At 46.7% G+C, this 21,251-nt stretch overlaps 1 protein-coding gene across 6 annotated transcripts; it reads left to right on the top strand.

Annotated features, from left to right (window-relative positions):
- Positions 1-1,340: 1,340 nt before the first annotated feature.
- ZFYVE27 (zinc finger FYVE-type containing 27) lies at positions 1,341-20,743 on the top strand. Of its 6 annotated transcripts, XR_003044280.1 has the most exons (14): positions 1,345-1,614; positions 2,836-3,033; positions 6,245-6,315; positions 8,429-8,615; positions 10,924-11,019; positions 12,157-12,269; positions 13,001-13,140; positions 13,775-13,846; positions 15,260-15,280; positions 15,445-15,589; positions 17,780-17,826; positions 18,011-18,092; positions 19,114-19,291; positions 19,548-20,743. XR_003044280.1 is itself a non-coding variant. In XM_025042298.1 (13 exons), exons 2-13 carry the CDS (start codon positions 2,837-2,839, stop codon positions 18,310-18,312), a joined length of 1,206 nt encoding a protein of 401 aa, XP_024898066.1. In that variant the 5' UTR covers positions 1,341-1,614; position 2,836; the 3' UTR covers positions 18,313-19,061. The 6 variants fall into 6 exon arrangements, 5 of the variants coding, with proteins under 5 accessions (XP_024898066.1, XP_024898067.1, XP_024898064.1 ...); XM_025042298.1 differs by lacking the exons at positions 19,114-19,291; positions 19,548-20,743 and adding an exon at positions 18,278-19,061 and having other exon boundaries at positions 1,341-1,614; XM_025042296.1 differs by having other exon boundaries at positions 19,114-20,743.
- Positions 20,744-21,251: the final 508 nt, after the last annotated feature.

Below are 21,251 nucleotides of genomic sequence, written 5' to 3'. Positions count from 1 at the left end.
AATCAAGAAACCTTGATTTTACCTAATAATGGCCCCAAAGTGCAAGAACAGTGATGCTGGCCATTTGGATGTGCCAAAGAGAAGCTAAGCTGTAAAGTGCTTCCTTTAAGTGAAAAGATGAGTACAGTACAATAAGAGACTTTGAAAGCACAAGAGACCACATTTACATAACTTTTAGTACAGTTTATTTATAATTGTTCTATTTTATTATGTTATTGCTGTTAATCTCTTACTGTGCCTGATTTATAAATTAAACTTTATCATAGGTGGGTATGTATAGGAAAAAACATAGTATATATAAAGTTCGTTACTATTCACTGGGGTTTCAGGCATCCACTGGGGGTTTTGAAACATATTCCCCTCTATAAGTGGGGGGACTACTGTATGTGAAATTGTATTTGTCTACATTCTGGCCGTTTGGAAGGGGGACATCCGGCTGGGGCAATCAGGGAAGGGGTACAGACATTTGACTCCTGCTTAGATGAATAGTTTGGATTTGCATCAAAGCAGGGGGAAGGGCATTTCTTGCTAAGCTCACAGCCCAAGCAAAGCAATGCACAAGCAATGGAGGGGTTCAGCTGGCTGAAGTTAAGAGACTCCTGAAGTGAAGTAGCAGGGAATAAGGCAAGTCAATGCAGACTAACATGACTGTGGTATAATTGGGGTGTTAGGAGTCAGATGACACATTAGGTTCAAAACGAGTTTCTGGTTGCATACTGGCTGAGTGGCATTGAAGAAGTTCCTTAACATGTCTCACATTCCTCATCTGTAAAATGGTGATAACCCTAATAGGGTTGTTGGAGGAGGACTAGATAAGAAAATGCCTATAGAGAGCTTGGTCCAGTGCCTGGTGGTTGATAAACCCTCAGTAAATAAGCGCTGGCGTTATTCTTAATGCAAAGCCATCGGAATCGTGCTGTAAGGGAGATTAACCAAGAATCACAGTGAGAAGTGGATTGAGTTGGGAAAGGCTTGCACAGGCCTCTGTACACAGTAGCTACTCAGAAAACACTGAACAGAATTGCATTCTATTGTTGGCCTACAGGGCATACAGGTGTCTGCCTTTTGTGGGCTCACAGTTCCGAGGAGGGGAGTTGAGTACTAAAGCTGGTGAGGAAGGAAGATACAGACGTAAATTCTTCAGTTTAGCTTTTTGCCAACTGTTCTCTGCTGGAATCTTTCACAGCAAGACGGGGAAAGCGAGGGCCAAGGTCCCAAAACGCTTGCTCCCAGGGCTCCGCAGGATTTTGCGAAAAGGGGTCGCGCGGGGACACAGTTGAGTCAGGGCGGGGCTAAGATGGAAAAAGTGCGCAGGCGCAGGGCTGACAAAAGCGCCTACCTGTGCTGTGCAAGAGTGGGAGGAGCTAAGCTTGGGAGCCGCGCCGGAGGCAGGGCGGGCGCGATGACGTCACGGCACGCCGCCGCAGAGCAATTCGAGGAAGCGGCGGCTGGGAGGAGGAGGAGGTTTTGTGGCCTGCGACTTCCGAGCGGCCCAGGGGAGAAGCGCGCTGTCGGGGTGGGGCGGGCCTGAGGAAACGCTCCGGGGCCCAGCGGCCCTATCAGTTCCCCTTGGCCGTCCTCGCCCCTCCCCCAAACCACTCAGCGACCGCGTAGGTAAGATGCCGCTCCCTCCCATCCCATCGTTTCCGCGGAGTTGGGCACCTGGACGCAGTGGAGGCCTCCACCTGCTGGCCCAGCGATCTCGCGCTTGGCCTTCCCTGCTCTGGGCCGCAGGCCCGCGGCAGGCTGTTAGGGATGCAGACATCGTGGTCCAGGACTCTGCCGGCGCTGACCTACTTCACCTTCTCCTGGACTCCTACTTCGTACTCGCCCTGGGTCCGCTCGTCCTAGTTCCTCTTAGCTCGGCCTGCGGGGATTTAGGGCTTCCGGTGGCTCCTTTGTCACTCCCCCTGACCTCCGTTAGATTGCAGCTCACTGCTTGGGACTGGTTTATGTTGCTGTGCGCCGAGGTTCCGCCCCCTTGTTTTCCGCTTAGAGTTTGTGTTGGACTTTGAAATTAGGAAAGAGGATGAGTTTTCTGTGTCTCCCCTGATCAGAGAAGGGCGATGGTAATGGGATGTTATGCAAGGTGTTGACTGCCCCTTGGGGTTCAAGGGGGAAAGGGGACGGATGGTCCAGGGAGTTGGGAACAGAAGGGGGAGGGAAGGGTTAGAGGATGGGGCAGGAAAAAGCACTGAGGTCCTGGAGGATGGGTAATTCATTCATTCATTATGCGCCCACTGGGGGCAGAAACAGTGGTGAGTGAAAGACATAGTCCTTGACTTGGTGGAGCTCAAAGTTAAGAGGGGCAGACTGATAACTAAGCAGGGAGTTTTACTTTGGTGTGATAAATCCCGGTAATGTGAGTAAATGATCTTTTGGGAGCATTGGGAAGAGTCTCCCAGTTAAGACTGGAGGTGTTGTCAAAGACTTCTCTGAACAAGAGAGTGATGTATAAGCCAGATACCTAAAGGATGAGTAGAAATTGACCAGGAGAAGAGTGGGAGAAAAATATTTCAGTATATCATTTCTCTGGAAACCCCATGCCTCCCTTCAACAACCATGTATGCTTGGTCTTTACACTGTCTTTACAGTTTATACTCTTGATGGGTCTGTTGGAAAAAACATTAGATGGAGAGTCAGAAGAGCAGGATTATATATCTGGATAATTCACTTTACCTTGCTGAATGCGTTTCCTCCTCTGTGAAATGGGCATTCCACCTGCAGCCCTGCTTGCCTTACAGGTTTATTTCAGGTGCCATTGAAATATTGCAAGTGGAAGTGTTTTGAGCATTGGAATTATGATGCAAATGACGGGAATTATTGTGGTTACAGGATGCAGACATCAGAGCGTGAGGGGTGTGGGCCAGAGGCGAGCCCCAGCGTGATGCCCGAGGCTTCCCCAGAGTCTCCACCTGCCCCTACCAAGTCTCCGGCGTTTGATCTTTTCAACTTGGTTCTGTCCTATAAGAGGCTTGAGATCTACCTGGAACCCTTGAAGGACGCAGGTGATGGTGTCCGGTACTTGCTCAGGTACAGACTTTGTAGAGTTGCTCTGACCTGCTGGATCTTCTGCCTTATGTAGTTGTGCCTGCACATTTATGCAGTGACTAGGCTGTCTTTTCTGCTATTCCAGGTCCACCCTGTGTCTCAGGCCCAGCCCAGGAGAGGTAGGCACTGGGAACCATCTGGCCTTTCTCCTGAGTTTCTTCTTTGTGGTTGAATAAGCTCAGACCTCAGGACCACTAACTAACCTTGAACATTGGGCCTTCTATATCTGGAGCATGCTTTTTTTTTCTCCTTCTCTCCCAATATTAGCATAATAATATTAAAATTAGGATGTAATTTTCAACGTAAGTTAAATACAAATACCTGTGAAGAAGCAGGTACTATTTTTACTAATACTTTAGAATTATGGGTCTCAATATTTTTTGTTCCTATTTTGCTTCAATTTTCATCCTCCACAATTTTCTTTTTCTCTTTTGAGCTCATTTTATTTCCTATGTTAAAGTATTTTAAATTATAGCTACATGCCATTCCACTCCCTAAATACTTCAGTTTCTAAATAAGGACATTTTTTCATAATCGAAGTAACATTATACCTAACAAAATTAATTTCTTGATATCATCCTATACCCAGTTCATATTCAGATTTCCTCAGTTGTCCCAGGAATGTTATTTACAATTTTTTTGGGCCAAATCAGGTTACAGTCCAGGACTACGCATTCTATTTGGTTTTTATGTCCCTTAAATCTTTCTCAATCTAAAATGATTTCTTCTTTCCTGACACTGACTTGCTGAAGAGACTCAGCTGACTGTCCTGGAGAATTTCCTACCTAGATATATCTGGTGGCTTCCTCGTGGTATGAACTGAAAGTTAGATCTAAAGGTTGGATTAGATTCAAATAAAAAAAAAATTTTAAACAAAGGTCATATGTCCTAACATTGCATCTCATTGGGAGTACATAAAACCTGATTGTCCTAAAGAGCAGACATTCTTAACCTGAAGCCCGTGAATGGGGCCTTAGGGGTCAGTGAATCTCCTGAAACAGAATGAAAAATTGTGTGTGGGCACACGTGTATATTCCTAGGGAGAAGCTTCTAATTTCTATCAGATTCTCATAGAGAACTTCAACCCTCTAAGATCCTTGAGAGAGACAGGTAGGAGAAAGGGAGATTGGAGTTGGGTTAACCTCAAAGGGTGCTATTGAGTTGTCATTCTTACCTCAGTGTGGGAATAGTAGGAGGTTTATTTTTAACTTTCTGACCAAGGCCCTAAATTTGTCTTGTTTTTCCCAGAACCCCTATAATTTATGGCATTATCTCTAGAGATGAGCTAGTCAGTTCTCTACTATTAGATCATTGTGCTCTTGGTGCAAAGGGTGGTGAAATAATATGAGGAGGGGCTCATTTTATAATCCCACCATGACCAACTATCTGAAATGAACTTCAGTCTTCCCTAGGGCCGGGGGTAGGCTCTGGAGAGCATGGGCTGCGCTCTCTGGTGTTTTCTCATGTGTGTGCACATGTAAGTGCAGACTTATGTCTGTCTGTCTGTGTGTCTGTGTTTTCCCTTTTGTGGCAAAGCATAAAAGTTAAATATATCCTGCCCTTCTCCTTTTCCACCACTGGTCTGTTAGTGCTTCTTGACACTAATGTGTTACGGCTTTTCCATTTTATGAAATTAGAAATCTCAGGATGTGGTGGGATTGATTAAAGCTGGATGGAATAGAAGCATTGGGCTTAAAAAGCCCCCAGGAGCTTGTGGTCTTGGACCTCTGGGAGACAGAGCACTGGTCTGTGAAAGTGGCTGTCAGATTAGTTTGTGCATTTGATTGTTCTTTTCTTAGTAAAGAGGATTTGACTTTGATGAGAGACCTAATCTTGAGCTTCGGCTGTTAGGTCTGAAGCCTAGAGCTGCAATAGATTTTTAAAAAGACTCCTCTTTTCTGGGATCAGCTACTCTAGTAGGTGGGTCTCCACATCCAAAGTGTCAGTGAAGACAGGATGGGAGAGGCTTTAAAATGAAAGTGACTTCAGTGGCTGTGTGATACTTCTATTTCCGTAATGGGATTGGCTTTAGAACTGACTTTTAATTTGCTTTTACCCAGGTAGCTGCCACTAGATGGATCAGAGGCCTAATTAAGGTGGTACAGTTGGAGTGTGTTGAATTTTAAGAGAAAGGCAGAGAGGTCATTGCATTTCCTTGCTATAACTTTTATTAAGAAATAAAAGCAGCACATAAATTAGTTAACCTCATTTAGTAACTCTGAAATACCCCAATTAGAGCAAAGGAAAATACATTTTAAGTTTTGAATACATTGCTTGCCAGCAGCTTCCCTGTTTATTTATTTGTCTGTCTGTCTCTCTCTTCTGATGGCTGACCTTAAATACACTGGCACTGCTTTTTAGACTTCATTACTTTCTTATGACATCTGTCTCTCTTTTTCCCCACTAAATGTCTTTTTATCAAGGTCTAGGCCATCAGTGTTTGTCCTCAGCAACCTGCATCTCTGGTCTTTCTTCCTTTGGTGGGGACTTCCGCTTTGCCATCAGGTCATGATGGTGGGGTCTTCCATCTGTTCCAGTTTACTTAGGGCATATTTGCTGAGAGAATGCTACATCCTGGTTTCGTCTTCATTTTTTAATATAATAAAGTAAAGTATTTTTCTTCTTTCGAATTAATGTACATTTAAAACAAACTCAAAACTGCAGAAATAAGAGAGTCACAAAAGGGGTCAAAGAAATTCTTCACATTTTGTTCTCTCGTTTATTGTATTAGATGAATGTTGTGCAATGAATATATATATGTTCTTCTGAAGCTGTAAGAAACAGTATTATTTGTAAATTATATCTCAGTAAAAAAATAAAGGGCAATTTTAAAGAAGAATGTTTGTCATTGTCACCTTTTAAAGAGAATAGAACCTTAGAAAACACAGATTAAACAGTATTAAGTAGGTTTCTTAATAGATAATATTATGAATTTTTCTTCCTTCTTGGAGACAGTTCTACAGGTCGTCTAGTTCTGAGAGGATGCCTTTTCTTACCCTGTGACCTAATGTGTGACCTTAACTCATCTCACTCACCTGTCCAAGTGAGAGGCCCACTTTTCGTTTTTCCTCGACAGTCTGAGCTCCAGGCCCCTCCTCTTGCTCCTGGCTTGATGACCCACCAGGGCTGACTCACCCCACTTCCCAGCTGGAGGAGTGGCCATCTTTAGTGACCAGGACCCTCTGTGTTGCAGGTGGCAGATGCCTTTGTGTTCCTTGCTGACTTGCCTGGGCCTCAACATCTTGTTCCTCACTTTGAATGAGGGTAAGAAGTGCTTCTAGGGGCCAGGGTTTTTTTGTGAATAAACATGGGGAGGAATTTTGAGAAGCAGCCCTGAGTGAAGGAGCTGCTGGTTTTGCCTTGGAGTTGGCCTCCCTATGTGTCTCCTTGATGTCAGAACACAGGCTCTGGAGAGATGCACTCTGGGCTAAAATCCTGGCTGGGCTGCTGGCATTACCTAAGGCCTAATTTTCCTCATCTGTAAAGGGAAGATAATAACAGTGCTTTCCTCAGAGGGTAGTTGTGGGGAATGAGATATTCTGTGTACACTTAATAGTGCCTGACACAGAATAAGCAGCCAATATATTATGGTAGGCCCCCTCATCCACGGTTTTGCTTTCCGTGGTTTCAGTTACCCATGGCCACCCATGGTTCAGAAATATTAAATGGAAAATTTCAGATATAAACAATTCATAAGTTTTACATTGGGTGCTATTCTTAGTAGTGTGATGGAGTCTCTTGCCATCCCGCTATGTCCTGCCTGGGGTGTGAGTCACCCCTTTGTCCAGTGTACCCACACGGTATATGCTACCTGCCCTAGTAGCCGCCTAGGGTTATCAGATCGACCGTTGTGGTATCATAGTGCTTGGGTTCAAGTAACTCTTATTTTACTTAATAATGGCCCCAAAGTACAAGAGTAGCAATACTGGCAATTCAGATATGCTAAAGAGAAGCCTTAAGGAACTTCCTTAAGTGAAAGGTGAAAGTTCTCTACTTAAGAAAAAAATTGTATGCTGAGGTTGCTAAGATCTACAGTAAGAATGAATCTTCTATCCATGAAATTGCCTAATTTATAAACTAAATTTTATCATAGGCATGTACGTGTGGGCCAAAACAGTATATGTCGGGTGCAGTACTCTCTGTGGTTTGAGGCATCCCCTGGGGGTCTTGGATCACATCCTCTGCATATCTGTTATCGTGCTTTTCTTGAGTGAATGCTGATGCGTTGACCTTTTTCCATTTTGGCTTCTGAGCTGATTTGGAGGTCATTTGGGGCATGACATGGAATGAGGGAACCAGGAAGGTGAGCTGGTAGAGATTTTTGCCACATCTGTTGATTTTCTCTGGCTCAGCAGATGAGCCTGGTGGGCATTACTGGGGAGTCACTGCCAGTGAGGAAGACGTGTGGACGGGTGGGTGGCTGTAGGGGTCTCAGGTAGTGATGTCTCCTGGGGACCTTTCATAACAAGATATGCTGTGACCCCGCCCTTTCTCTTGTTGGGACTGGCAGATGGCCACAGAAAAAGTTGAACCCCTCAGGGAAAATGAGTGAAGGACCTGGGACAGAATGTTCTGAGGAGCCGGGTCCTTTCTGCATGTAGTCATTCTTCTGAACTCACGTTTCTCAAGGGCGTTTTGTTTTCTATGGAGATATGGATTCAGTAGGTTGAATATAAACCCATTTCATATAATATCTCATGTTGTTCCTCAGTAGGGCTCTTCTTTACCTGGTGAAAACTCAGATATCATTCCCAGGATGTTTTTATTCAGGTTTTTCTGAATATATTTCCAAAGCAAATCAGTTCACATGACAGATATTTAACAAGCATTTACTCTGTGCCCAGTGCTCTGTCAGCCTTCCTTGGTCGTACCAAAGTTCCTTCTTTGGATTTTCTTTCAGCTTCACTATTTCTCAACCCACAGTGGTCTGGAGTACCCTAAAAGCCAAAGGAGAGGCTTCTAGTCTGCCCCAGTGGCCCAGAGATCAGAATGTCAGTCACTGGGGACTCTTGGCAGCCAGATCCAGGAACGAGCCACCCACTGCAAGCTACCATAGGGTTTTTAATAGTAAAAAAAATGGGCCTGGGGCTATAGCAGTGACCAAATAGGCAAAGTCTCAGCCTTCAAGAGCCTACATTTGTGGAAGAGACAATGGCCATACTTGTAATTTGTCATGTGGTGATAAATTTTTTGAGGTAAAATACAACTGGGTTAAGGGGCTCAAGAGTGAGGGGGTAGATAGTGTTTCCTAGGGGGTGATCAGGGAAGGCCTCTCAGCAGAGCCCTGGAGGAGGTAAGGGAGTGAGCATGTGGACATCTGGGTGGGTGGAGGCTCCTGGTCCTTACCTGCTTACTGACAGTGTTGTTGATCCCATAGGTGCATGGTACTCAGTGGGTGCCCTGGTGATTTCAGTGCCCGCCCTTTTGGGCTACCTGCAGGAGGTTTGCCGGCCCCAGCTACCCGAGTCTGAGCTCACGCGGAGGAGGTATCACAGTGTGAGGCAGGAGGGCCTGCAGAGAGTTCGCTTGTCTCGCCCAGAGGCCGTGGCTGAGGTGAAGAGCTTGTGAGTATGGAAGGGGCCAGGGAGGTGAGGGAAAGTCACAGTAACACCTCCCACCACACTGAGTGTGCCAGGCATTGTATTAGGCAAACTACAGATGTTATTTCCTTTTATCTTTTTAACACTTCTGGGAGGTAGCTACTATTATCTTCATCCATTTATGGACAAGGAAAAGGGCTTATGCCGCTAGAAAGTGCCCGAGCAGGGATGAGAATCCAGATCCAGCTGGTTTCACAGCTTGTGTTCTTTCCACTAGAGAGACAGTTTAGGGTTTTGACTAAGCATGTGCCCGCATGAAGCACTGCCTGGGTTCAAATCCCAGCTGTTACATTTATTGGCTGTATAGCATAGGACGACTTGCTCAGCCTCCCTGTGCCTTGGGTTCTTCATTTGTTAAATGAGATAATAATAGGCTTACCTCATAGGTGGTTGTGGAGATTAAATGAATGTCTAGTACCCAGGAAATGTCCAGTAAATATTAGTCATCGTCACTGCACTATGGAGAAACTTCCTAAATGTGACAGAGGCGGTACTTCTGTGGAAGCACCTTAAGACTGTTGAATAATACTGATGTAACAGCTTCAGTGCCAGCTGCCATTTCCTGAGCCCTCCCTAACCTGGCCTCTCTTGGTATACAGCAGAGGCATCTGTGGAACTTTAAAAAAAAGTTATAAACAAATGGAGGACAGCCCCAGAAAATCTGAGTCAGTTATTTGGAGTAGGGCCTGGGTATCTGCAGTTTTTTAAAAAACCTTTTTACTTTAACATGATTTTAAACTTATAGAAGAGTTGGCAGAATAATACAAAGAACTCTCATATGCCCTTTACTCAGAACAATTATTAACATTTTGCCACATTGGCTGCATCTATCTCTCTACACACATTATTTTTTTCTTCCTGAACCATTTGAAAGTAAGTTGCAAACATTATGCCTGTTTACCCCAAATACTTCAGCATGTATTTCCTAAGAACAAGGACATTCTCTTATAGCCATAGCCCAATAATCAAAATTAGGAAATTTTATGTTGATTGCATTAGTATTAGTACTGTTATCTAATATAGAGTTTATAATCAAACTTTAACAGTTGTATTAATAAGGTCTTTTTTATAAATTTCTTTCTGATCCAGGATCCAATCCAGAATGACACATTTAGTTTTTATGTCTCTTTAGTCTCTTGTAACCTAGAGTAGTCCTCAGTCTTTGTTTCTCATGACCTTGACATTTTTTAATAGAACACACTTCTTATTTTGTATAATTTTCCTCTGTTTGGACTTGTTTGGTTCCTCATGATTAGATTTGAGTTATGCATTTTGGGCAGGAAATGTCAAGTGATGTTATGTCGTTGTCAGTGCATTATGTTAGGAGGTACATGATGTCCGTCTGTCTCATGGGAGATTTTAACTTTGATCCCTTGGTTAAGGTTTCTCCACTATAAAATGATCACTTTACGCTTTAGAGTTAGTAATCTGGCGGGGTATACTTTGAGACTAAGTAAATACATTGATGGGTCTTGCCTTTACCAATTTATTCATAGGATGATTGCAAAGGTGATTTTCTAGTTGTCATTATAAGCTGGCATTCTACTATAATTCTTACTTGTTATTAATATGAACTCAAGATTTTTTATTTAATTCAATGAGTTATAATCCATTACTGTTATTATGTATTTTGATTTCAAATGGTCCTAGATTTGGGCAGTAGGAGCTCTTTTGAACTAGCTCCTGTGTTCTTTCACTATGTCCCATCATGTTTGAGTGCTTCCTTACTTTATGGTACAATAGGATGTTCAAATTCATCTTATACTTTCTCTGCTCTAGCTTTAGAATCAGCCATTTCTCCAAGGATCCTTTCAGAGACCAAAGTCTGGGTACTCATTGCACAAACTTGTGCTCTGCTTTTGGAGTGCATCCATTAAAACAAAACAAAACAACTATCCAAGTGATTTTGCCTTATACCCCAGGTGGAGACATATTGATCTACCTACCTTTTGCCATTTGCCCTCACAGCTCTAGTGTATCTGTGAGGTGAGTACACTGCTCATTTTATAGAGGAAAACTGTTGCCCAGTTAGGTAAAGGCCCCACATCAATAGCTGGAAAGAGACCATTGTCTTCTTTCCACTCAGCAGGGCTTCCAAAAAGGTGACTGAAACTGTCAGGCTCTTTATCTTTTCCAGTGGGTTTGAAGAGACTGGCCATCCCGAGCCAACTGCGCCTCTGGAGTCCTAGGTTCTGCTACCGCAGAGCTCTGTCAGGCCCCTTGGGTGAGCAGGGCAGGGCGTTCTGTTCACAGACGCCCCCTGTGTCCGCAGCTTGATCCAGCTGGAGGCCTTCCTGAGCCGCCTGTGCTGTGCCTGCGAAGCCGCCTACCGTGTGCTGCAGTGGGAGAACCCCACCGTGTCTTCACAGTGAGTGGCCCCCTCAGCTTCCACCACTGCTGCTCTGGAGGAGTTTGCGGCCCCAGGCAAAGCCAGCTGCTTTGAGAGGACCGCTGTGCCCTTAGGTCATGGGAAGAGAGCCCCTAAGGCTCTTGTGTGCAGACATGCACCTGGGCTTGTGGGCACAAATAAACTGCTGTGGTTTGGGTACCTTCTTTTAGGTCTGGCAAAAATATTTTAGTAATAGAAAAATAACTTGCCATGTAATCTCCCACCTTGATAGAGCAGCTGATCTTATGTTTAGATTGACTTCAAGAGTTTATCATATGCATATACTTTATAGCTCCATAGTGTATGCGAGATTTCTTTTTTCTTTTTTACTTATATCATAAATGGTTTTCTTGGTTGCTACATGACTTTTGGAATTATTTGTAATATCACATTAATATAGATGGTGAATATATTATAATTTATAGAATCATTTGGTTATATATTTAGTCAGCTTGTACTTTTTATTACTCACCCTGTAGTGCACATTGTCATCGGTTTAGCTTTAATCTTTTGAAATTTTTTTTTAGCATAAATTCAAGGATGGAACTACTGGATCAAATGGAAGGACTGTTTTTGAGGCTCTTTATAAATAATAGTGACAACTAATATTTATTTAGTTTTCCCCTTTGTTCCAGGCCCTGTGCTCAACACTTTCTGTGTATTGCCTCACTCTTCCTAGTAACCCTAGGAGATGGGCACTATTTTAATCCCCAGTTTACAAAGGAAGGAAGTGTTGCTTGGAGGACCAAGGGACTTGCCTAAGGGCATACAATGAGAAGTGGCAAAGCTGGATTCAAAGCCAAGGCTGTCTTATTCTAGACTTCAGAGTCTAGAGCCTGAGGAATGATGAACACTGAACCAATTTATGTGGCCCCAGCCTCATAGGGCCACCACTGCAGCCTCACCAGAGTCAGTTGTTAGCAAGCAGCCACTTCCTTAGGGTCGTAAATCTTTCCTCCTCACTTTGTTGCCCACTTGTTTGATTAGCTAGACCTTGTTGGTTTATTAACTGTGCTCAGAGCTGTTTTTTGCCCAGACCCATATTGATGTGCTCCAGGTTGGTTTCCTTCTGATTGTGTGAATTTATGATCCTGTGGTTCCTGTCTGTTGATCCAGGTTCTATGGGGCTCTTCTGGGCACGGTTTGCGTGCTGTATCTGCTGCCTCTTTGCTGGGTCCTTGCTCTTTTAAACAGCACGCTCTTTCTGGGAAATGTGGAGTTTTTCCGAGGTAAGTCTTGGAGAGCCTGACAGCTGGGGTCAGGCCAGCTCTGAGGGCTGGTTAGGCTCCTCCTTGTTTATCTGTCTCTGTAGTTGATCGTCTGTTTGCTGGACCTCCCACACGGTGGCAGCACCACACTAGGGTCGTCCCTCAGAGGGCTCTATTGGGCTCTGCCTCTCTGAGATGTTAGGTGGGACACAAGGGAGGTTGCTACTGTATAGGTCCCTCTGCCTTTCTGAAGCAGGTAACTCACTGCTTACATAATATGGTGGCGTCTGGGAGATGAGGGAGGGATGAGGTACTGCCATCTGCCTCTTGGGATACAACCATCTGGAGTTGCTGCCACATCTTCGTGTGATCCCAAAGTCCCCATCAGCCATCTGGCTTCTAAAGCAGTGAGGCAGTCTGGGGAGGTCCTGAGTCACAGACGCCTGGGCCTGTACATTTGTTTGGGTGATTGCTATATTTGTTTTCCTCCCTGTGGTCAGGCAGTTAATTATAGAAGCCCTTATTTAGCAAGCACTTACTACATTTAATCTCTGTATAGTAATCTCAGGGGGTGGGTGGTGGTATCGCTGTTTTGTTTATGAGGCTTAGGTTAGGTGACTTGTTCAGAGTTAGGAGGGCGACTCTTTCCTGCAGCAAAGAATGGGGTGTTAGAGGAAGAGGCAGCCAGACCCAAAATGTCACTCACTCCATCCTGTTTCTGCCTCCCACCCCACTGTCCTCACCCTGGCTAGTGGTGTCAGAGTACAGGGCATCTCTGCAGCGGCGGTTGCATCCCAAGCAGGAAGAGGGTGCCTTCCAGAGCCCACCACCTCCAGATGTTGGGGGGAAGGGCGTTCTGCCAGACTGTACGCCTGCACCCACACCCACAGAGGTAAGCATCCCCCAACTTCAGGGCAGAGCCTGCTATAAGCACCTTCCAGGGTCTTCCTTTTACCAGCTTGTTCATACCCCATAGCTCCTGGACTGGCCTCTTTTGTAGTTCCTGTTTCTTCCTAGGCCTCATCTCCTCTGAAGTGCGTAATAATAATAATTGTAGTAATAATAGCCACTCTGGTTTATTGAGTACTTACTCTGCTATTCCAAGTACTTTATAGATGTTAACCCCACAAAGTGTAGGTTATTTCTGAGGACGAGGTTATTCTCATTTGTGGAGGAGAAGGCTGAGGCACGGAGTAGTTAGGCGAGGGCGGTAGGGCCAGGAGTCTCTTAAGGAGTCTCGAGCCCCTTAACCCGGTTGCCCTGTGGTTCTAGAGCTCGTACTCTCAGCCACTGTGCTGTACAGCCACTGGAGGTCTGTTCATGGTCTTGGTCCCATTTCCCTATCCCTGCTAGGTCAGAGAGTACCCTCTTTCCTGTGACTTTCTTCTTTCTTGCAGTTATGCCATTTCCTCTGAGGCAGGAATAGCTGTTTTGGGAAACCTGGATGCTGGCTCAGGGCAGGTGGCCTCTGCCTTAGCGGGCAGGGCTGCCATCCTCTCCTTCTCTAATAGAGTCTCTCTTCCCAGGACCTCACACCAGGCAGTGTGGAGGAGGCTGAGGAGGCTGAGCCTGATGAAGAGTTTAAAGATGCAATTGAGGTGGGTGGCCCTTACCCAGCACCCTCTGTTGACCAGGCAAGAAGTTGGGTGGTCTTGGAGCCGTGTGGCTTCTCACATCCTAAGTCTGAATTTTAAAAATTCCCTTATATTCAGCCGAGAGGCTGAAACTTGCTTTGAGCTAGAACTCACTGGATGAAAGGATGCCACTGAACTTCTGCCCATCCCGTCGCTGATCTAGTCATCTGTCCTGGTGCCCAGGCAGGGCTGGCTCTGGAAGCCTCCGGAAATGTGCCCTGCCAGGGGAGGCAGATCATTTAGCACCTTGGCTGGAGCTTGGCCCATTTGATGTGGGGAAGGCAGATCTGAGGGAGGGCACTGCCGTGGGTCTCTGACTACTCTTAGGGTGGCTGAGGTCTGAAAGATGTCATTTTAGGGGGCAGGGAGGGAAGGTTGGAGAAAGTGGTTGCATGGCCGAGTGCTAGGTCAGAGAAAGTTAAACAGCCTTCCTGATGTTAAGACAGTGGTCCAAACTGATAGTTTGCAGAAGTGTTTTTTATTTGGCATACAAACCTTTAAAAAACTTTTTTGAGCCAATATTTAAAAATGGAGATTTCAGTGAAAAGTCTGGATTTTCAATTTTTCTGAAAAACCAGAGGCTCTGGAAGCCCCGAGTCTGCAGCAGTCAGTGTAGCTGAAGAGCAACTATCTTTTTTAGAGAAGTCACGTAGTCCCCATCACTCCCCGTCTTTCCTGGTCACTGAGTCCTAGTGGCAGTTGTCACTTATTGTCACATTTGAGCTATTGTTTTCTTATAGTAGGAAATCATTTCTCTTTATGTCTCTTTGTAAAGTGGGAAAGTGAGATGTAAGAAGTGGAGTCTTGTGAGTTTTCTGCCACCAGGCCTGTGATTTTTGCCTCGCCCATTCACTCGTACATCATCTCCATTCACGTAGCCATTTGCGTTTTCAGCTGCTATGAGATTTCTCTGAGACTTTAGTGTACTATTGTAGACTGTGAATCTTGATGGTGGTGGTGGTAGGGAATATATATAATGGCCTTTTAAGCATTTTTGTTCATAACCCACATTAAGGAACACAAGTACATCTTGGCCTCTTTCACACTTAGGTCTGTAATATATGTAAAACTTAATGGAAACAGAAGTTTCTTGAAAAATACATTGAAAGGGACATTTTCTTTTCTATTCTGTTAAAATAATGACTCAATTAGTTAATTTTACCTAGTTTGAATAACAGTAGTACATAGCTTCTCCCAAACTTATTTGATGTTGGCCTCAAATAGGGGGGCCTCTGTTGATGTCGCCCTTTGGGACATGCTCAGATAACTGAGTCATACTTAAGTGTTTCCTTTGCTTACGGGTCCCCTCCTAGCACCTTCTTTTCTGCTATCTCTCTCTGTGTTTTCTTTCCTTCTACCCCGCACCTTGGGAGGCAGGAGACCCACTTGGTGGTGCTGGTAAGTAGGAACCTGGGTGAGGAGGGCCGGGGCTGGGCTAGGGGAGGGTAGCCGAGCTAGCGGTCACCATGCCTTGTGGGGTCTGCCGTGCTGGGGTGCCTCTGCACGCAGGTCCTGGAGCCCTGCCACGAGGTGGGCAGGAATGGAAGGAGCTGTTCCCACAGGAGGATGATGAGGGTGCCCCATGCCCAGCAGAGGATGAGCTGGCCCTACAGGACAACGGGTTCCTGAGCAAGAATGAGGTGTTACGCAGCAAGGTGTCACGGCTCACAGAGCGGCTCCGCAAGCGGTACCCCACCAACAACTTTGGTACGTCCAGAGGACAGGCACGGGGCGGGAGCCATGGCCTTATGGGCAAACTCTTGAAATTGTGAGTACTGGTTTGTGACAACAGCGAGGAGTAAAGCTGTGTCCATGGAACCCTGGAAAATTAGCAAACACACAGCGGAGCTGTTGAGAGAGTGAGCGTGGGTTCTCTCTTGTCTCTGTGTCCTCATTGAGCATTATTAGCTCATGGGAAGATAAGGACCTCAGTTCTGGAAACGTCACCCCAGGACTGCAGAGAGATGTCATCCTGAGGCATGCAGAACCTCAGAAGGCAGTGTGGCATAGTGCCTGAGAACAGAGTGTGGAGTCTGCCTGGTGCAACTTCCGGCTCCACTGGGTGTCTTTGGGCAAATTATTTAACTTGTCTGTACCTCCGTTTCTCCTCTGTAAAAGGAAGATAATAAGTTCTTATCTCACAAGGTTGTTATAGGTCTCAAATGAGATAATAGTAAGTGCTAGCACTGTGCTGGCTGGTTCATAGTAGGCATTTAATAAGAGGCACTGTGAATATGAGAGGCCCTGGTCCATCCTGCAGGCACCTTGGAGCCTGTCTGCAGCTTTCCTATCTAGGTAGAAGCAAGTTGAAGCAAACAGTATCTTCCTCTGGGCATGATAGAGCCCTGAAGTCCCTTCTCCCCAGTGAAGTTCATAGATTGGCCACTCCTTATTTTACTGGGGGCTGGGGGTGTTTCAGGAAGCAAGGCAGCTTTGGAGAAGGGTGGACTTGACTGCCATTAGCACAGCTTGGAATCCTGGCTCAGGTCAAGAGAGTGAGAGTTGAGCCAGGTAGATTTATGGCTGAAGTCTAGAGAGTGGGTGACATGGGAGTCACCCTGGTCCTAAAGAAGAGCCTGCCTTCTGCCTGGTGTCAGCTGGCAGGGAAGAAGACGGGGTGGCTGTACTCTATACTCTGGTGGGAAAGACTTCTAGGGTCTGTGCACTAGGAGAAGCCCCTGGGGGAACTGAGCAGGGGGAGAAAAGGCAGTGTGTCCTGAAGCTGATAATTGCTCTGGCCAGATCATAGGAGTCATTTGGGCCCCAAGTTCTGAAAACTTCCTCCAGTAACCTTATCTCTTCTCAAGTTTTTCTAGGACCCAAATCAGCTTCTTTTTGGCCCCACAGGGCTCTCTGGTCCCCTTTTGGGAGCACCTTCATGCCTACTGTGGACCCTGCCTTTTCTCCCCAGCACAGTTCCCCCTGCCTGCATGGAGTTGTCTGCACTGAACCACAGTACTTCTGGGGGTAGCCCTTAGAACCTTCTTGGCTCTTGTCGAGGTTTGCTTTTGCTCCTGGAGCTTGTTGAAGTCGTAATACCCAGTGTGGCCTGTCTTTTCCTCCTCAGATCTCAGTATGCCTCCATCTTTTTGCTTTTCTTCATTCACCTGCGTGCACCCCCTTCATGTCCTTCCTTGTTGCAGCCCACCTTTTCCATCTTTAATTTTCCTGGCTTGTGGCTGGGAGGTGAGCACAGCTTCTGTTAGGCCTACTTTCCTTGAAATAGCCTCTAAAAGAATGATTTTTTCCCCTCCTTTTCCATCCTTCGTCTCGTCTTACACCGCCCCCCTTACCTCCTGCCAGTCATTTTCTAAACTGCCATTGACTCCTCTGTGATTGTCTGAAGCTTCGTCATCTTGTGTCTGGTTGTTTAGGCAAGATCTCTCTCCCAGTTCTAGCTCACCCCGTTCTGTCTGCCACTCACAGCGCCTGCACCTCTTGCCCTGCACATCTTCTTAGACGGTGTCTGGTTTTGAGCTGTTCTTCTGCAATCTTTAGATGACAGAAAGTAGGGTCTGGGGTTTTAGGAGAAATTTCTCTCTTTACCTGTGGGCGGAGTATTTGTAAGGTGACACTTTGGAAAGGGGTCACGTCAGGCAGGTTTCATTTGAGGTGGTTGGAGGTGCCTCCTCTAGGGGATCCCTGTTGTCAGGTCCCTGCCAGGTTGGTGTGGTTTCTAGGGGGTAGATTCTGCTGGGTGCTTGTCTGTTTTGGCTGGACCTCTAAGGGTGGGTCCTCTCAGCCCCAGGAGGGTATAGTCTGGAGCCATCAGTTCCCTCCTTTGGTCTCTGGATCTGGATTTTACTCTTTAGTGTCCCCATTTAGAAGACCTAGGAGTAGGTGAGAGTTGAGAGGCCTAGGCTGGGTCAAGGCTGAGCTGCTGCCTCTGTTTCTCAGGGAGCTGTACAGGCTGCTCGGCCACCTTCTCGGTGCTGAAGAAGAGGGTAAGTCTCCTTGAGGGTGTCCTGTTGGGTCTCAGTCTTGCCCCACCTGGGCACCTCTCCAGTCCCACAGTAGTCCCAGGTTCTTTGGGTGGGATCAGCTGATGGAAAGAAGAGGGGTGCTGGGGTCTCTATGTGCTCAGGGCTGGGGGATGCATCTGATACTGACCCTGGCTCTCGTCTGCAGCGGAGCTGCAGTAACTGTGGAAACAGCTTCTGCTCCCGGTGCTGCTCCTTCAAGGTACCCAAGTCCTCCATGGGGGCCACAGGTGAGTGGTGCAAGCAGCCCGGAGATCAGGGCAGTGGGAGGGCTTGGCTGGTTCCCACTTCCTCTCAGGAGGTGCTGCCTGAGGATAGGAGTGAGGGGACAGTGAGAGGTCAAAAGAACTTGGGGTCCTAGTCTGGCCCGTGGTAATATCTCTTCCTTCACCCTTTTACAAACAAAAAACTGAAGTATTTGATGCATGCAGAAGAATATATATTATGTAGCTGAATTATGAAGCGTAATAATGAATGCCTGTGACTGCTTCACTGAATTTAAAAAATAGAGCAGCAATAGCCACACCACCGAGGCTCCCCAGCGCCACGCCTGCCTTCCCCAGAGGAGACCATCATCCTGAATTTCATGTTTTTTCTCATTACCTTGGTGATACTTTTACCAAAATAAAAAGAACGTCTTTTCCTTCTATAAAAGCTGTACATACTCATTGTAAACAAAACAAAACAAAATACAGATATTACAAAAGGAAGAACACAAGTGTGCACATAGGGTAAATGCATATGCACATTCTAAAAAGGGTACACGTTTTATGTAGTGCCTTGTAACATGTTACAATGAGAAATCAAGGATTTTTTTTTTTGTTTTTCCTTCTGGTCATGCAAGTGGTATATGCTTATACTAGATACGGAAATTATAGAAGAAGGAGGAAGAGAAAAACAAATTTTGTAATCTTACCATCCAGAGATAACCACTGTTAAAACATTTTGGAAATTTTTCTTCTGATACCTTATTTAAAAAACATTTCTAAAGGTATTCTGTTGGTGGCAAAGTGATTTCTATTGCATGGAACCTGGGAGAGGCCTGCTGCTTCCATGGTCACCCCCAAAGTCTCTGGTTCCCATGAAAAGAGAGGTCTCTGAGGGCAGGCTAGTGAGCCAGGTCTGTGAGGGTGTGGGCCAGGCAGTGGGTGCTCTGCAGGACGTCGGGGATAGGGGAGGTGGTTCTAGTAGTTCGGGTCTTGAGTGAAAGGGCACAAGAAAGCGTCTCACCAAGTTCTTCCTCCTTTTCAGCCCCAGAAGCCCAGAGAGAGACTGTGTTTGTGTGTGCCTCGTGTAACCAGACCTTGAGCAAGTGAGAAGAGGGGAGAGGGTCCAAGCGGGCGCCGGTCCGTGAGCCAGCAGTAGACCCCACTGTCCCCACCCTTAGCCCCATGTGGCGTGTGCTGGGCAAATGTGGCCTGAACTCTAGGTAGGCTTCCCCTTCCTGCCCTTACCATCTCCAGCTGGGTTCTGGAACTGTTCCCCACTCCTGAAGATGGCCAGTAATGACTGCCCTCAAACCCTAGAGGGAAGAGGAGCCCTTCAGAGGCCCTGGCACGTTTGCCTTGCTCTTCCCTGGCCTGTTAGTGGACTCAGGGCTGGGCGGGGAATGTAAGCTAGAGGGCAGCAGTGAACCACGCCTGGTCTGGACTGGGATCTCTGAGAATCAGGACGTCTCTCCACAGCTGGGAATTCTGAGACCGGAGATTCAGAAGTTGGGAAAAGAGATTCATCCTCCCAGTGGGTCCTGGGCCAGCCCCTTGGCCTCTGAGAGTCTGCAGAGTGCTATGCCCAACTCTGCTGTTTGAATGTCCCTCTAGGCATCAGGATCTCGTCATTTCCCCACCAGAGAGTGTGGCCAGGGCTAACAAGACCAAAAGTGCTTCTGGAAACAGGGTTGAAATTCTCAAGTTCCCCCAGAGGAGGACATATCTAGTGGGGCTTGGCAGAATCCTTAGTCTTAACTGGAGCAAAACATAGAGAGCCCCAGCAGCCCAAAGGGTCTCAGCCCTGCCTTATGGAGACCTTGACTTGCGAATTTCAGCCCTCATGTTTCCCTGGTGTCTTCAGCCCTGCTGGATCAATGCCAGGCACTCAGATCACTTCTGTTCCCCCTGTTCAGAGCCTTGGGCTTCTCTCCTCTGGTTCAGAGCTATATTTCCCTTCCCCAGCCCCTCATCCCACAGAGTGTGAGACCAGGTGAGCAGAGCAGAGGTCCCGAAGCCCTTGACCCTTGGCCTGGGAAGTGTAGGATCTCTCTGGGCTGGGTCCTAGATTCCAGGGTTGTTCCCCAGCAGGACAGTCTCAGTTGTGGGATAAGGCCACTTGGGGTCCCCATCCTCTCTCCAACAATTTCATATTTACTTTTAGACTCGGGTTCTGTGCCTCTCTAAGCCATGAGTGGACCCAGGCACCCCTTCTTTCCCCTGGAGCTGCCCTGCCTTTTGAAGTATTTATTTATTTATTGCATGGTTCCTGGGAACATATGGCACAGGGGATGGGCTGAGGAAGATGGGGCTTCTTCGACCCTAGGATGCTTCCCTGGAGTCTGCCTGGGACCCAGAGTCCGTAGGAAGTGGAGATGTTTCTCTACCCTGAGCAGAGACTGAGGAGGCAGGTTGGGGAGACAAGGACCATCCTAGGCCAGTTTTCTTGTAAGGCCAACCAGTCTAGCTAGGGCGTGGCAACCAGGGACCTGCTGCAGGCCAGCGAGGTACAAGTCCCTGGGGAATCAGGCAGGCTTTGGTGTATGGCCTTGCGTGGGCTTCTTTGTCTTGTTCAGAGATGAGCGTTAAGTACCCTGTGCTTCATTTACACTGGAGTGGAACTAATAGGACTTCTGTGTATATGGAGAATTGTCAATAAAAAGGCCTCAAGCTTCTTCCGTTTTTGTCTTGGTCCTTCCTGTCACCCTCTCTCCCTGAGGCTGGAGAGCTGGATTTCCCCCCAGTGCTGGCTGAGTTTGTACACCTGGGCCATGCCTACAGGACAGGGCTGGAGAGGGTATGGAGGCTGGAGTCTGGGTGTGAGATGGGGGCAGGGGGAGGAAAGCCGTGCCTTGTACAAGTTGGGCTCAGCACATGTTTGTCAGATTGCTTTGAGGCTCTGTCTTGTGACCAAATTGTGGGGGCTGGAGGTTGGTTTGGACCAGAACTTGGTAAATGCTAAGCAATGCAGGCTTTAGAGTGGAAAGATTTTAGCTAATCCCTCTGAGCAAGCAAAAAAGGATCAGCCTTCAGGGAAGCTGAGAGCCAGCCGGAAAGAAGATTGGCTGTGAGATGGGGGTATAAGCAGTTCTCTGAGAACTGGGGTGTGTGGGGTGTTTACTGGGTGCCAGGCACTGTGGTAAGTGCTTTACACACATTTCATTAATCCTCACAATGGCCCTA

This window comes from Pteropus alecto, unplaced genomic scaffold (assembly GCF_000325575.1).
Source record: "Pteropus alecto unplaced genomic scaffold, ASM32557v1 scaffold88, whole genome shotgun sequence".
Classification (NCBI taxonomy): domain Eukaryota; kingdom Metazoa; phylum Chordata; class Mammalia; order Chiroptera; family Pteropodidae; genus Pteropus; species Pteropus alecto.
The sequence above is the reverse complement of the archived record's forward strand: the minus strand, read 5'-3'. Positions and strand labels throughout refer to the sequence as shown.